The sequence below is a fragment of the Battus philenor genome, unplaced genomic scaffold, assembly GCF_028537555.1.
Source record: "Battus philenor isolate CCGP_79_NKW_IND1 unplaced genomic scaffold, ilBatPhil1.0.hap1 SCAF_2, whole genome shotgun sequence".
NCBI classification, from domain to species: domain Eukaryota; kingdom Metazoa; phylum Arthropoda; class Insecta; order Lepidoptera; family Papilionidae; genus Battus; species Battus philenor.
This window is the reverse complement of record NW_027181682.1, coordinates 16,105,754-16,123,679: the sequence shown is the minus strand read 5'-3', so window position 1 is coordinate 16,123,679 and position 17,926 is coordinate 16,105,754. Positions and strand designations below refer to the sequence as shown.

Here is a 17,926-nt window from a genome sequence, read left to right as displayed (position 1 = left end):
TGTGATATATCTGTGATATTTTCTTGAAACATATTACCGGTTACCTATTTTACGTAAATTGTATCAACTTTATGCGATGTAAGTCCAAAGCAAATTTTACAACGTAATTTTCCATTACTTTAATTTGAACATAGGCGATTTTAAATGTAACAAAAAAATCGCGATACTTATTAATTGTAAATGTTAGGTCTTGATGTTTCCATTTTTAACATCACCTGTCTCTTTGATGTTACACATAAATGCAAAATTATGTTATTTTATCTGTAATTAAGAATTTCCTTATTTAATGTTAATTATTTGTACTTTTATGTTATATTATATTAATTCCATAATTACATAAACTAGTTAATAGTTATAAGCTATCAAAATGTTTTTTTTATTATTTCATGTAATTAATTATGATATGTGTTATCTGTAAGTTAAAAGTCACTGTCAATTCCAACATGACGTTTCGCTTAAAAAATATAAACAATTGTAACTTCAATTGTTTCGTGTGAATTAATCATATTTGTTAAATATTTAACTGTATTATAATGAGTTAATTTGTAAAAGATGTGAATATAGATTAAAATCGATTACTTTCTCTAGTGCAGTCATGACTGAAACTTTATAACAAAAATATAACGTCAACTAAATGGTCAATTAAAATTTTCGTTTAAAATTTTGTTCAAGTATCTTCATGTATTGTTGAAAAATGAACGCCACGACGTACAAGAAATATCACGAGTCCTTCATGGAAGATAACCATGGAACAACAGTTCTCCATACGTTTTTTCGCGTATTTTTTACAGTGCAGACCGCGTTATTGTGTTCAATTCGGACACCATACGGCGAACTCGAGCAATACGCTTACGAATATGTTTCGATAGTGCTATCAATGATAACGGCGCACACGGTTTTCGTTGATCATTTATATTTATGGAATTTAATAGTATTTTCCTTCATCATGTGTGAACTCATATGTACACATGGCATTGAAGACATTCGGAAAGCAATCACAAAGCATAACAACTTTGGAACCGTGAAAATTCAGTCTATAACCTGCATGCGAGGTCTGACTTATCTAATTACAGTGTTTTGTATTCTAGCTGTGGACTTCCAGGACTTTCCGAGGTATCTAGCTAAGACAGAGAAATATGGTTACAGTCTTATGGACACTGGAGTGGGGCTCTTCATATTCATGAGTGGACTGGTTCACAAAGACGTTGATAAGGATAGTTGCACATCCATTATAAAAGGCAATTCAAAATTTGTCTCTGTACTAATTTCACTTGGGCTTGTTAGATATTTCTCTGTGAAACAATTAGATTATCATGAACATGTAACAGAATATGGTGTTCATTGGAATTTTTTTTTCACACTGGCTGTTTGTAAACTAATTTCATCTATAATTCTTTATTACTCTAAAAGGCCATTGTTATTGTGCTGTTTGACATTAATATTTCATGAATACCTTCTCTATTATGGTTTGCAGGAATGGGTGTTTAGTGACAAAGATAGAATAACCTTAATTGATGCCAATCGCGAGGGGATTGGGTCAAGCATGGGCTATGTGTCCCTCTACTTATTTGCTGTTCATGTAAGATCAGTGCTGAATAATAATTCTCTGTATAGATACAAGGTTTTGTTACAGTTTGCAATAACTTCGTTTGTTCTGTGGAGTAGTTTGTATGTTGTCAACTATTATAGACCAACATCCAGAACTTTAGCTAATGCAGGCTTTTGTATCTATTTGGATGCTATACTAATAACTGTTGTAATGGTTTTATACTTCTTTGAGATTCTATATCAAGATAAAGAAAGAGGACTCAGTTTTAACATACCCTATATACTTTCAGCTATTAACCAGAATGGCTTAATATATTTCATAGTTGCCAACTTGTTGACTGGATTTATAAACTTATCAATTAGAACTTTATTTGTATCATCCGCCACTACATTTGTTATATTAAATGCATATATGCTCGTAACCTTGGGACTCAGTGTATATTTAAAGAGAAACGGGATTAAGATTTGAAGGAAACAAACTTGAAAATAATTTATTATGTTTAATTTGTTATTGTTACAAAAAAAATATCATTGAGTTTGTACAAACATTGTTTGTTCTGTTAATTCATGTAACAAATAAAAGTTAACTATTAATCTCTCTGGATTATTTTTACGAATTATATTACCTTCTTTTTAGCCATTAGATGCCAACTGTAAAGTATAAGCTTCCTCACAAATATTGCTATGATGACCATTCCTGCCCACAACTAATGACTTCCTGTGACCTTAACTATGCTGTAGGTACACCTGGTTGGATCCTACCCACACCATGTCTACCGTCTCATGGTCACCACTAGAAAGGTCTGCCCCAAATGCCATCAGTTGCACAAGTAATGTGGGCACACTGCCACTCTGAGTGATAACTTATGTATAAACATCAATTAAATTAAAAGATTCTATGGTATATTGCTATTAATATATTTTATTAATCTAAGTTGATAAGATACCTGGCAAGTTGTAAATATTTTATTGTACATTAAAAGTAAAAAACGTTATAAAAATTACAGATAATCATAGCTCGTAGTAAACTTGACTGCTATTAAAATTGGTCCTACTGGCAAGAAAAATATTAGTAACCTAAAATTATAATATATACACAAAAATACATTTCTTTATTATTGTACCACTGATTATAACATTTACTGGCTAGTGTAATTTCTTTTTAATAAAAGGAGTATTAGACATTGTATGCTATCTATGTGTTGATATTTCAATTTGACACTGTATATAGCTTGATTGGTTGTAAGTTTAAAAGCTTTAAAGTGGTTAATGTATAGCTGATTTGCTGTTACTTAATGTATCCTAAACCTTATCTAAAAATCAATGGTTTCAGAATTAATAAATAACATAAAAATTATACAGTAACCTAAATCTTTTTCAAAATTCGTAGTTACATTTTAAAATTAATTAAGGTTAATATAAATAATAATATAGTTTATTACCTGTTATTATTGGTCTAAAGCATACCAAAAGTAAAACAAATATTAATGTAACATATTTATGAGTGATCATTTTATACAGGATGATTGTGAATAGGTATAAAAATTTTATTTTGATAAATACATTCACACCCTTTAAAGCTTTTACTCCTATAAACAAATCACTCTGTAAATTTGGTATCAACTTTATACTAGTTGAGGTGAATAAATCTTTACTTATGATATACATTGATTTGCAAGAATTTAGTATGTTATCAAAACCAATATACAACATAGAATAGAAATACAATTTTATAGTTCATGTATTGTTATTGTCAGTGTAAGTAAATATATCATAAAAGTATTTTTTTTTAATATACATAGCTAATTTATTATATTGCGATGATATTAGAAAATTTATTTTATTTGCCTAAAACAATCTGATACAATGACCTTAAAATAAGGAACTTTAATAAGGCATTAATTTTAAAATATAATTCATGTCGAAAATATACATGACCAAACAAACCTTACTTAAACATTTTTAGAAGCAAAATTATTTAAATTATATGAGAAATGGCAGTACAAAACATGATAAATCCAGTTTATGTAAAAAAAAGGCAAAAAATTACGTAGTCATATAGGCTGTTGTGATACAAATCATGCTTATTCCTGTAGTAAATAGCCTCTGAAGTTGAAAGTTTGAAGCAAATAATGATATTTCAAAATATTTGTTACACTTTTTGTTTAATATGATATTTCAAAATATTTGTTACACTTTTTCTTTAATAATTATATTTTGTATTATGCCGCGCTTATTTAATGTCAGTAAATCAATGGCGACCTGATCCTAACGGTGTTGTCAATAATGGTGTTATGATGGCGTTGATTTTGTAATGTCAGTGATAAAAAATATGGCCGAATAAAGTTTTAAAAGGAATCGAAAATTTAAATAAAAAATTTAATTGTAGTTTCTATATTTTTAGAACTCGAATCGAGAGATATATTTTTAAATATGGAATAAACAAAATCAGAACAAAAAGAGTTCCATTTCATGTTTATAATACGCAATATTTTTTAAAACATGATTTTCCTAAACGGTTTGATGACAACATATTTTCGTCAGATCTAATCAGAACGTATTTGCGTTAATTATATTTAAAGTAAAAAAAACATTATAACCTTTTACAGTTATTTCAATTTAATTCATTCATTTTTAGTTAATTCATCAGAACACATATTTTTTTAACACAAATGATAGAATTTAATTGCACATCATGGAATTATCATGTTTTGTTTTGTCATTGAAATATAATAAATAATTAAATAACCTATAATTTACATAAGGAATGTTAATATATGTTAAAAATTAATTACTGTTATTACAATGGTTAATACAATAATCTCTGAAAATTTCAGACAGTTACAGATAAAAAATATTATATATGTATGGCTTGAGTAATTTTTTTTATTCAAGTTATAAACAAAATTCTGATAATTATAGCTTTGATTTTGTCGTCATATATAAACATGAACATGGAATGTAAAATCATAAGTTTGAAATTCAAAAATTTTATTTTTTAATATTTTCTTTGACAGTTATAAACAAAGTTAATTATTACTGTATCTTTTTTTTATTTATAATATAAAAATAATAATGCCTTCCTATTGTTATTTACACAGTCTTACGTATTGTCTGCATAAAATTAGTACTATACTATTGAAATTAATTTAAATTTTTTATTATCAAAAATTTGTAAAAATTTCGTATTACAATGTAAAGGGTTGTTAAAAGTGATTATAAAGCTTAGGAATGAATTCCAGTACCATACTATTAGTTGAGTATATTTATAAAAGTTCGTGATAAAAATTTTTTAACATGTTCTTAAAAGTTATTCTGCAGGAGACATATTTTTAAAGGTATCACAAACAAGCAAAAAAATCTCAATTTTGTTTATAGTGGGCTCTTAAAAATGATTTTGTAGGGAAGTGATCAAAATAATCCAGTGAATATTCATCATCATATCAGCTGTTAGACCACTACAAGACTCCCCTAAAAATATCAATAGGGGATATATCATAATCGCGACGCTTGGCAGGCGCGTTGGCGATTGCAGTGTGATATGGCAGGCAGATAACACTGCTGCCAATCGTCTGGAAACTTATTTGTGAGGCAGTGGCAATCCTATATAATTAATGGACAAAGTGTGAATTATATAAGATTGTTCGAGAAATGAACCAGTGACCTATGATTACAAGTTTCATTCCTCTACCACTGTGCTACCACTGCTCTAATTAAAAAGTAAAAATGATATATTAAATTTTTTTGTCAAGTAGAAATTTCAAGATATATATGCTAATATATATAATCATCATATTCCATGTAAACTTGTTAAATTATTTGTAACAGTGGAACCGTTGAGCTGGTTTTTGGAACCGAAGAACATGTATATATCATTTTTCCCAAACAATAAATGAATGTGTAAATAACAATGATTATAAGAAATGCAGCATACACATATAAGTATGGGAATCTCCTCGGAGACCAGAACACGGTGTACCGCATTAGCTGATTGTTTTCAACTGTAACAAATGTTTACAATATAATTATAAATAAAGCAGATAGCTTATTGCTGATTAATGTGCAAGCTAAGCAAGAGATAAAATCTAATTCTTAGAGAGAGATTGCGTAAGCATCAATATCCTCTAGAATAAAAACAATTGAACAATACAAGGGACATCAGATGGTAATGGGGGCAGTACCAAGTTAGGTCCAGGAGAACTGCTGCTCACCTGAATACTAGCTTAGACTCACAGAGTCCCCTAATTGACTCGTAATAACTTAAACAATAGAAATAGACTTGTATAATTAAAAAAAAAAGTCAAAATGATGAAACTTGGCTGGCTACATATTATCAGTGGGAAAACAATTTTTTTTTAAATTTTAACATTGAACAGTATTATATCAAATTTTCTTGATGGAAGGTTTATTTTTAATTTAAAAATTTAGAAACAGAACATTCAGAACATACATATTAGGTTTATAAATTTCATAGATAGTTATAAGGTATTTAAATTTCTTTTTAAACCTTCATCTAGATCACATCAACCTTACGCTAATGAATTATGGAGGGGGCAGAGCAGATTAAGAACCCTGCATATAATTTGGTGTAGTTTGCTGTCTCATTTGAAAAAACAAATTATGTATTTTAGAATTTAGTGTATGTATACTCTGTATATATTCATGTGTGTCTGTATGTATTCTATAGATTAAAAAACTGCACATTAAATTGTTGTGGAAACTGGTAAATTAGGTATATTTAAGAAAAATTATGTTCTTGAGTGCACCTAGTTATTATATATTTTATTTAAGCTATATATATGTGTGTGTGTGTCTGTGTGTTTTAAACTATCAGTCAATGTTACATTAGTACCTATTTATTTATATTATTTTTGCATATCAATCAAGACTTCTCAATTAAAATACAAATCTATTCCAATCAATATAGAGGTTGTATGCAAGATATTACATAAGACCACTAATTCTTATGTACTATATTTTTATGTTAGTACATTATCTTGTATTTAATGTCTGTCACAGATTATATTTATATATATATAAATATATATATTTATATATATATATATATATATATATATATATAATAAACTAAAGAAATTGTAATTTAATAGTATTACTTTAATAAAAACTCACCGATTGCTGCTCCGTAACCTATAGAGTCTGTTCCCATTCTGTATGAACATGTTGGTACATATATCTCGTAAATATCACCCTTACTCTTCTCAATGCTTAAAACAGAGTCTCCGGGCTTCAAAATTCTTGCGGCTACATTCCTCCAATCCTTGTCTTTGATCATGTATTTTGACTTGTGCTCATGTGCACAGAAATAAACATTAGGCTGGATCGCTTCGTTAACCTGAAATTAAATTACATAAAATATAGTTTTTATCTTTGTACTTGTTACCTCTTGTCACTACTTCCCACAGCTGGTCAGAGTGTCACTACACATTCTTGACCTAAATATAATGGCATCAGCAGACTCATATCTGATGAACCAGTTCCAGGATATTGAGAGATACTGACTAAGCAAAGTTTATTCTGTGTAGTTACAATGGGGGTAGCTTGATGATGTTAGTGTAACAAACTAAACTCTCTATAACAGTGTAGCATCCCATGATAAATCCCTTAATCTAAGGTTACTGATGCTATTTCTCCCACATAATTGTTTTTTATATTAATTTTCTCCCTCTATTTACAATAACCTAGAAATCGTTAATTAAATTTGATGTCATAAATACTAGTGTGATCAAAAAGTAAGGTGACCCGCCTTTCTAATGCATGCGGGTAAAACTTTTCCTAGATTTTAGGACTGTCTACAACATTTGCCAAGTATCCGTTTGTCAAAAGTTAGAATATCATTTGGCTCAGCCTAAACCGTTTTGAAAGATGTTTTTGAATGCACCAAGTTTCGATTAGTACAAATATCGCTTATTTTTTTTGAAAAAGCGTCAAAAATTCGACTCATATCATACTGCAACCACTGTATTTGCCTGATTTGGCTCCGCGCAACTTCTGGTTGTTCAACAATTTCAAAAGGCCAATGCAGGGGACGCCCTTATGACACGAATGAGGAAATGAAATAAAATCAATGAAGGTCTTGAAAGCTATACTAGAAAAATACTATTCCGAATATTACACAAACTGAAAAAAGAGTTGGCAAAAGTGTGTTTTATCAGACAGGCATTGTTTTAGAGGTGATGAAATTGATTTTGAAGAATAAATAAACTATTCAGTAGTTATTCAACACCATGCTTAGCTGACTGATATCACAATGGCTATGAATAGTGTCTCAGTGCTAAAATTCCTGATTCACCTACTATGAAGGTAGCAGATTTGTGATGCCTGTGCAACAAAGTCTGTTATGTACACACACACACACGCAAATATTTATATATATATATATATATATATATATATATATATATTTGCATATGTATAGTACATACTGTTGATCCACAAATCATCATGATTATGTTAGCCATAAGACATCCACTTCTGGACATAGTCCTAATCACTAAAGAGACAGGTTGGAAGCAGCCTGTATCCATAATTTTCTGTAAATCTTAACAGGGTCAATGGTCTTGTGATTGGGATTAAAAAATAATGGTTAATAATTAAAAAATAAGTTTGTGGTTATAACAACATACCTGTTTACCAAAGGGAGACCTCCATAAAGTAGGGTAATGTGAGACAACAATCTTATAATTATCATTTTCAGTTGAATGCGGAAAAGAGTGAGTGATGCCATTCACTTTGTAAAATGATATATTCTTGAAATTGATTACTGCGGGTTGATCAAACACTTTTTCAAATTCCTCAAGTTTGTCTTTTCTGATCGGTTCATTTTCACCTCCAATATCATTGTCTCCGGGTAGCCATACTTGCTATAAACAAAATAGAAGAGACTAATGAACTGGCAATGACTTAAGAAATAGAAATAAATTTTACTAATACTTTAAGAAGAGAAACAAAGAGGTGAATGTATAGTTCATTTGCTGTCCATATATGTATGATACATTTATCCTGAACTAAATATTGTTAGAAATAATACATAATGTAATGATAGTATAGAAAGAAACAGAAATATACTATATTACTATATATTCCTGCAGACTTAGAACTGCCAGAAGTTAATAGCCTGTTGAATTGCAATAGAAAAAATTAATGAATGTAACATATTTAAGATCATGATTGAAAATAGGGGTAAAATCTTGAAAGCTAAGAGCTAAGTCCTTCAAATGATTGTGGAAGAAAGAATATGTTCAATAATACTAATATTTTGTGACTTATTTAACAATTTTTGACCTTGATATGAAATGTATTATTAATAGTTAACCAAAGGCTTTAAAGCTTGATTAGAAATGAGCTATACATTCATCCTATCAAAGCTTCCACAAAAATCATGGTTTATAACATGCTTACTGTGCAAAAACAGTAAAAAAAACCTGCGAGGGAAACTTTTTTTAGAGAGAAAAGAACCCACATGCTTTTACTAGAAGGATGTTTATGTCCCAATATTATAAAAGTGTATTTAAAATTGTAATACATTGTACCAATGAAAATAGGTATCATGTTATTACCATTTTTATTTTATCAAGTAGTTATTTTTGACAGAACTAAAACTTTTTTTAATGTATCAACTTACTGTAACAGGATAAGACACATCAAATATATTGGACAGACGTTTAACATAATAATGGAATTGCACCATTGTCGCAATAGATCCCTCATCCATCAGGTCACCAAGGTAAACAAGGACATCAGGCTGGAAGTGCTTCAATGCAACTGTGAATGTTGATCTCAAGAACCTGAAATTTGGCTTAAATATATGCAAAAACCATTTAGTAAATCTATTGCGTAGATGTAATAGGTGATTAATTATATTATGTACACCAAAATTACAACATTATTATTTATATGTTAATAATAATTTTAGCAGTAATTTCGAAAATTGTTTTCTAGAACTTTTGATTCAATACTACTCGGGCGATCTTTTATATGGTTAGTATACTTAGGATAGATGTCATTAGTGTTTAACGTATTAATAAAATAGTTTAATTTATGAAATATAAAAAAATGAGCTTATACAAACCTATCACTGTCCCAATTAAAAAGATAACTCAAGGGTGGTGGTTTCGCCATTTCGCCCTGTATTTGTGGATCTGCGATGAACATTATCTTGGTGCAAGACGTATCTTCTTGGGGACACTTAATGTTGTGCCAGTAATAAGGTTGCATCGCGTAAACGAACCATTCATTGTACAAAACAGCGCCCAAGACAAACGCTAAGAAATACTTAATCATCACACTAAAACGTTGGAAAAAAAATTCAATTATTTCTATTAAAATGTAATTTACCACACCCATTATATAAGTATATTCATACCTTCGTCTCCTAATAATCATTTTGTTATTATAACTATTTGTTTAATACACGAAATTAAGATATTTTTTAGAGTTTGAAGTATTAAGATAAAACTATACGATAACAAACACAAAATCTACAAGTTTTGAATATTCCGTTTCTGACAACGAATATTTTACGACGGATCCTAAAAATATTTATATTTATATATACATTTATATGAGTTAAACGCAGCGTTTGTTATTTATATTATTGAAACAATATTTATAGATATATAATATAATACGAATCTTTTGATTTACTTATTACGGAACGTAATAAACTTTTAGCAAGCTTTATTCTATTTCATTTAAATATAAAATCTGTTTGTAATTAAGAGAAAGTATCATTACAAACATATTTAGTTTTTATAAATATATTTTCAATGAAATTAGACCAACAACATTAATTTACACAAACATTTTTGAACGTTATTATTGCGGCGGTTTGACAGGTCAGCTTCGAGCCTCTTTTTAGCTTCCCGAGTAGCGTATTTTAATTTTATTTTATGTTATAATTTTATTTACGCGTTATATTTTATATGTTCGTAGTCGTAATGGTAGTGTAGTTTGTATATTAGACTTTTTTGAAGTGCACTTACAGTGTTACATAAACAGTAGATATTGAATCGTGTCGGCAAGCCGTATGTATATGCCTAGGCAATACGTCAGTGAATGAATGTTGTCTCTAGATAATGGATGTGGATGCACCTAACATATTGAAAAGGTGCAGCAGCGCACCTCTCATCAATGAGGCGCCCTCAACCGCAGTCACATCGCCCACAACGAACACAGCGCCCAGGTAAAGTAGACTCGACTCCCACGGGATGGTAGTCGGTCATTTCGCTGACTATTTCTGACAGCTGCTCAGGTCGCTAATAGATGCTTTGCCCGTATTTAGTGTTATGTTTGCGCGTCGTTCAAATTTTAGGACGTAATATTCCGCTAGAACCGAGTTTGCGTACTTACGACTTCAGTGTATTCATGAAAATTTTCTTTGTATTCAGATTTATGAGGGGTATTGTCTGTCTGTCAGTGTTTTGAATTGCAAAACAGTTTTCATTTCTATTTCTAAACAGTCAATATTTTATGGCTGCTTTTAATGCAGAGATTTTATGTTCTTGAGTGTACATGTTATACTGCATTGTATCAGTTTTTTTTGTGTAAGTTTCAATAAAAATATTATAGTTGCATGTTAACTAAGGATTTCTATATATCCAAATTACACATTCATTTATTACATTACCAATAAATTTCAAAGTTCACAGTGCAATGAAGTAATTGGTCTGTTAATTGGTAATTATGTGCACTTATCTCTTAATTGAAATGTTTTAAGTTAATAATAAAATTTTTAGTTTTTCTTTTATATTTTTTTTATATTTTTATGTTCTACCAGTACAATTAAAATTTTTTAGGTTTTAAATTAATATCAGAATTTTATTATAATCTGAGTTACAAATATCTTAATAAATTTTAAGTTACTTAATTGTTGATATACAATTAAAATTACATATAATCAGTATATTTTAAGGTGTAAATTCTAAATTAGTAAGATTAGTTTATTAACTAAACTAATCATGCTCTAAGGCAATAATGAACTATACCAATTATTACTATTTTTAATTAGTTTTTTTATGTTTTAAAAAAATCCAAAAGTTCTGATCATTTATTGTAAGCTTTATTTTGTTTAGTATAGTTTTATGAGTGCTATTGCTTAACCATAGACTTTAACAGGATCATTTGATTTTGATCATTTGATGTTCTTCATGAGAATAACTGGCTGTAAATATTACATCAGGTATAATCATTGTCCATAAAGCATAATGTTATGATCTTTTAATATTAAAATATGCATTTTCAGTGTTTATTTGAAACAGAGTCTTTTCTGCGCAACATAAAACTACATGAAACTTAATATTATACATATTTTTGTTTGAATAACTTGTTAGCAACTTTTTTTTAAGATTTTATTGTGTATGCTTTCAAATAATTAGTCAGTATCAATTAGCTTATAAGGCCTATTTTTATGTTTACTTTATATAAAGTAACACATTGTAATCATTTTATATATAAAATAGCAAATTTATATTAAGTAATGTATCTGATAGTTTATTGACATGTTTTGTATTATATGATTGTTATAATGATGAAAATTAGTCAAAAACTTAAATAATTGTTGTACAACAAAGAAGACGATAAAATTTCAAGCATCTCTGTGATTTAGAGAATGAAATAGTGGTAAAAATAGTTAGCAACTTAAAATGACGGCATTATATTCATTTCCAAGATTATCATTCATCTCTCTCTACCATATAAACCTATTGAGAATATATATTTGTAATTTAAAGGCAAGGGTTATAAAAGCTAGTGGAAAAAGTTTAGTGTAGTAGTTTGATACATTGTTTGCATGCACTTTATGCTGTAGACTATGCCCTGAGCCGGCATTTATCATGAAATTCGTTTTTTTTTTAAAGCTATAACTTGTATAACACTTAACCAATTTTTATGTTTCTTTTTCATTGTAGAAATATATCTATGATAGTGTTGTAGACATTCACATTTCTGCTAGTTTTTACAGACATATATTAGGGGGACCGGAAAGTAATATAGTATCTGTTAACTCATTTAACAGAAGAAACGATTGATTTTTACAGCTCCACAATTGAAAACTTGTATACTAGATGGCAAAAGGTTTCTGATAACAAAGGTGAATATATTGTTAATTAGAAATAAAAACTTGTTAAAATGTAGTCATGTGAATTTATCTTAAGAAAGCGACATTACTTTCCGGTCACACAAATATTTATATTTTGCAAGCAAGTAATAACTTTAATAGTGTTTGTCACCTTCTTTAACCTTAAACTTATTTTAGGTAATGTTTATACATTGACAATAGGAATAGTTGTAACGTAATACTATACTACTTGATATATGGGTATGGATTATCATAGGCACAGCCCATTTTCTTGTGTGAGGGTTGTGTAAGGTGACATAGGAATCAGTTTCAAGATGAAGGGTAGCATACTCTGCATACCTTAACATAATACTGCTATCGCCATCCCTAAGCATAGTAACTATGGTATATTCCCCATGAATGATGAACCACAATACAAGTTGGTTTCTTAGTCCTAGGTGGCTCCACTGTTCATGGCTATGGTAATGGTTAGGGTAAAAATAGCAGGCTTATGAACTATGTCCATTCCTTATTGATTGCTATATATTTTTTAAAATATATAATATACTTAACAATGACATGTAGGTTGTTCTCAAAAAGGAAAGTAAGCATTTTGGTAGAATTAAAAGAAGGGATTTTTGTTTGACCTTGAAGTGTATGTTAATTTTAGTTTAATAATTGTAAACTGAAGGATTGTTTTTAACATATATAATTTTAGATTAATGTAAACTCTATATAATTTTGTAATATATAAAATGATTGTAGTAAATATGAGTAATGATAATTCTAGGAGGCATTTTACAATGCATATATGCATACAAATGTTTGAAAATTACTAGGGTCTTGCAGCCACGAACAGTGAAAATATTGAACCAAGTTATTGTAATAGGGAGACTGGATATTTTCCATATCTATAAATAACTCATATCATCAATAATAAAGGTCACGAGTGTTTATTTCTTGTTCCTAGGGTTCCGTGTTTATTATTTTAGAGGGCTGTGTAGCTCGTTCTTAACAATATCAATCATATAAATAAGACAACCAAGTTCCATATATTTAGATGTATTAGGGGGGCCGAAAAGTAATGTCACTTTCTTAAGTTAAATTCACACGACTACATTTCAAGTTTTTATAACTTATCAACAATATATTCACCTTTGTTATCAACAACCTTTTGCCATCTAGTATAAATAAATTTTCAATGCCAGAGTTGTAAAAATAGATCAGTTTTTCTGTAACTTATGATGACAGAAATGACATTTTAAATTTAAAGATTTAAAGATTCTAAATTTTAAAATGCCTAAGATTATGCATTTGTTTTCTGTATTGTCTTATAAAGTTTGACAGAGATCTATGTGATGTTAAATGGTGTAGCCTAGATAAAAATAAATGACATAGATAATAAAGTGCTATTTTTTTGTAATATACAATCTTTCACAGCATTTTATCTTTGTTATGTGTGATGGTAATAATAATATTTTTGTTCACCACCTGAAGTGTATGATCAGTTTATCATGCCCTCCAAGGGGAAGGACAACTGGATTGTGGTTGGTTTTTAGGCAGTCTGCAATGAGATCTTAGAAATGTGAAGTAGGTTTTAAGTTAGGTTATCTAAGAGAGAGGCCTATGTCTACCAGTGGACAACTTATGACTGAAACAAGCTTGCTTGTTGTTTCTAGAAGAATACAAAATAACTAAAATTTTCTGTACTGCATATGAGATCTGATAAGTCCCTTATATAACTTTATTATGCTATTGAATCATATTCAATCATACATGAGGAACTCTGAACATGGCCTTGCATGGTATGACAATGTTTTTGTTTGTTGCAATAAAACAAAATTCGAGGGATCTTTCAGATCTAATGCAATGAATGTGTTTATTAAAAATATATAATAATTAGTAATATTAGGTAATTTTTTTCCAGTTTTATGTTATGTATCACTTTTCATAATGCATGCTGACATTGTAATGTTTAATTTTAGATATATACAGGATGATTGGTTATAGATGTAAAATCTTTAAAGATGTGTAATCTATGGTTGACTAATCAAAATTTCCAGGTTTAAGAAAACATAATAATATTAAATTGAGAAAAAAAATTTTCATTATTTGGATTATGGCATCTTATTCCTCCTGTGGCGCCTCCATGATTCTCATCCATCTCGCTCTATCCTTCGCCATTGTTTGCTAAGATGTCTACCTTTCCATACTCCTGAAATCTTCCTTTACACATTCCAGCCACAACTTCTTGGGTTTTTTTTTTGGACTGTGACTTTAAAATGAATTATTGTTTCATATTCATCCCTGCAGACTTTTTTCTGCCAGAAGTTATAGGCATGCCACAATCTTGTAGAAGAATATAAGTAATGTAATATATGTCAGATCAATCACTTTAAGGGTGATTGTAAATAGGTGTATTCTTCACTCGTCTAAAGCTTTTACATCTATAACAAATCATACCATTTATCAATCTTGTCTTATGTAATAACTTGACTAAGTAATAAAAAATATCCTGTTGCAAGTTAAATTGAAAAGTATGTTGTTCCAGGAGTACGTCGTTCTTCAGCATGTTCTCAAACAGCAACCTGTCGCGCACGCGGAGACACAGCGGTAGTTCAAGCCCACTTTCAGCCCCCATCAACTTGTCTGTTAGTATAAATGTATGAAACATTGTAGCGAGTAGGTTGCGGGTGACAACCTAACTTTTAGGGACATTTTTAATAATGTAGATAATGATAAAATAACAGACCTCTTATTGATCATCAGTTTATTATTTATTTAATCTATTTTATTTTTGATTACTCTGCTTCGCAAGGAGACTCCACAACAAAACATCTTTTGATAATGTTTAATGATACAGATTTATACATGTACACTTTATCAGATATAGTTTAAATGAAATCAAAATAATTAAGCGACATCACTGCCAAGGATTGTTGTCATTTAAATAATCGTTTATTGAATAATAAGCTTTTACCATCAATTTAACTTTAATATATTTTTTGAATTTTATAAATAGTAGTCCAATTATGTTTTGTGGATAAATGAATTGGAGTTTTTGCAGTCAAAACTTTGGTATACCCTTTCCTTGTAAATACTCTATGGACATCCTATTTTTTTAGTTTCTTATAATTATTATACATGTACATGATATTAACACAAATATATTGAACTTGACTTTATTGTTTAAGGCTGTGTCAAAGATGTTACTTGTAACTTAATATGGTGTATATGTGTCGCAGAGCGTATGGGGTCGGCGTATGACGCCACGCGTGAGCCAGCTGCGCGCCGAGGAATGCGCCGACGTGAGCAATACGCGCGAGGTGGCCCACGAGCGCGAGGTGCACTGCGCCATGCAGATGGGCCAGTCCTGCGAGGACCTAACCCTGGTCGCCGGCATGGCGCATTCCCCCACGCGGCTCGCCAGGTTAGTAGTGGCTTTTAGGTAAGAGGCGTGGCCAAGCTTTTCGCCATACATGCTCACGTGCCAAGTCAATGTAGCATATTTTTTTTCCTTTATTAGTAGGGTGTTGCATTTTTTTTTGCCATATGTACTCATTTTATTTATTAATTTAATTTAAATTATAGGGTGTATAAATTAAGTATGCCATTGGCAACTAGTTATAAATTGTTATAGCCATCAGCTTCTCTATTCTTCATAAAACGAATATTCTGCATAAAAAATATGAAAATTAAAAAGTAAAACAATATTATTCCTTATTGTTTGTATGCGTATGTGAAGTATGTTTATGTGTTTGTTCAAGTGTTAGAATTACTCAGGTGTTAATATAATTTTTCATTAGATTATTGAGAGCACTTTACACAGTTTTCGGTCTAGAAAGTCTAGTGTTGTGAAATAAGTCATATGTACTTATAAGGTTAGTGGTATGTGGCATGGCTTTTCGCCACATCTGTTTTTAAACAATGGGATGTCACATATTTGCTGAGTAAAATAGTTTTTAATATAATAAAGGCTGGCGTATTATTTCTTATACTGCATGCTGGAAGAACATTGGGTACAGACCGCTTATGGTCAGAGCAGGTTTATGTCTAGTGGATGTTAAATGATGATTACGTTCTTTACCATGTACGTTTGTTGCAGGTTCTCGCCGGTGGTGTCGCCGTCGCCGACTCGAAAGTACACGACGCGACGAAGTCTATCACCCATCGCGATCCGAGCGGCCACCTTGAGCCCGGTGAGCAGGCCCACGGTGCTCGCCGGCAAGAGGCGCTGCGACGACGCGGAGACTCCTCACTCGAAGCGCATGTGCGCCGGTCGCCTCACACCTTCAACACCAGGCACGCCTGACTCCGACTCCCTCGAGTGTACCTTCCGACCCGTGTCCCCACGCGCGCAGCCCATGCTCGAGTCGCTAGAGCCCGAGAACCACAAGTCGCCGAACCCCAGCTAATAGCTCACGCTCCGGGGACACGATTACATCCGCGATATACCTCCGCGTATGCACGTAATTATAGACCTCATTATATCCCGGATAGTGTGTAAACTCTATAATAATGTTTGTATGAATTTTATAGCACAACGATATAACTAGGCGGGTTTTTAGAGGTTTTCGAATGTGGGCTTCCATAATTTTACTGAATACCGAAGTGATCGACAAGTGCTCGATGGCTTACGGTTTTTTTTTACTAGCCGCCTGCGAATGGAAATCGTGCCCCGGCAAGCAAATTTGGACCGTGTGCCGTGCGCCGAAGGTTCAGTTCAGTCGGTGCGTGCCTACGACAATGAGTTCCTAGTAGGACTTGGATAACGTAGACCTAGTTACGGGGCGTCCGCTCCGTCGATAGCCAAAGCATCCAAAACTTTATATTGTATATACACGACCGGTCCCCGCGTCGGCTGTACATAGAACCTAGCTTATAAGACATTTGTAGCGTTTAATTTAATTATCATCCCGTGTTTGTTGTTCAGTCTACTATGTTATTCGAATTTGGAACGTCTGTAGATGCAGGGAATTTTTTTTTGTGGCAACACTTTATAAGACATACACGTGGCCAGTATCCTCCTAAGGTATTCTTTTGTACGTAACGCCTAGAACTTAATGAAATTCTGTTAGATGTGTAATAAATGTTTATATTTATTACAGATTAAATTTGTAGCCAGTTTAAAAAAAACAATTATTTTTTTTTTCTCAAAAAAGTTTGGTTGATAACAGTACAAATGAATTTTGACATTAAAGCAATATTTTTTCCTGATATTTATGAAGTGTTGCCACATTGACATTTTCAAATTGGATAATTCTTAAATTTATTATCATATTCACGGTAGATTGTAGGTGA

The 17,926-nt window shown here is 30.8% G+C and overlaps 3 protein-coding genes across 4 annotated transcripts; 2 read left to right on the top strand and 1 right to left on the bottom strand.

Annotated features, from left to right (window-relative positions):
- Positions 1-492: 492 nt before the first annotated feature.
- Positions 493-2,259, top strand: LOC137922292 (uncharacterized). Its single transcript, XM_068765265.1, has one exon. It carries the CDS (start codon positions 695-697, stop codon positions 2,015-2,017), a length of 1,323 nt encoding a protein of 440 aa, XP_068621366.1. The 5' UTR covers positions 493-694; the 3' UTR covers positions 2,018-2,259.
- Positions 2,260-5,355: 3,096 nt separating this feature from the next.
- Mppe (Metallophosphoesterase) lies at positions 5,356-10,025 on the bottom strand. The gene is made up of 6 exons (XM_068765378.1): positions 9,935-10,025; positions 9,641-9,856; positions 9,194-9,356; positions 8,196-8,432; positions 6,682-6,904; positions 5,356-5,549 (listed from the first exon to the last, which is right to left on the bottom strand). Exons 1-6 carry the CDS (start codon positions 9,952-9,954, stop codon positions 5,359-5,361), a joined length of 1,050 nt encoding a protein of 349 aa, XP_068621479.1. The 5' UTR covers positions 9,955-10,025; the 3' UTR covers positions 5,356-5,358.
- Positions 10,026-10,438: 413 nt separating this feature from the next.
- Positions 10,439-17,723, top strand: LOC137922362 (P2R1A-PPP2R2A-interacting phosphatase regulator 1). 2 transcript variants are annotated; one of them, XM_068765346.1, is made up of 4 exons: positions 10,439-10,753; positions 15,180-15,276; positions 15,871-16,055; positions 16,731-17,723. In XM_068765346.1, exons 1-4 carry the CDS (start codon positions 10,647-10,649, stop codon positions 17,038-17,040), a joined length of 699 nt encoding a protein of 232 aa, XP_068621447.1. In that variant the 5' UTR covers positions 10,439-10,646; the 3' UTR covers positions 17,041-17,723. The 2 variants fall into 2 exon arrangements, with proteins under 2 accessions (XP_068621447.1, XP_068621446.1); XM_068765345.1 differs by having other exon boundaries at positions 15,177-15,276.
- Positions 17,724-17,926: the final 203 nt, after the last annotated feature.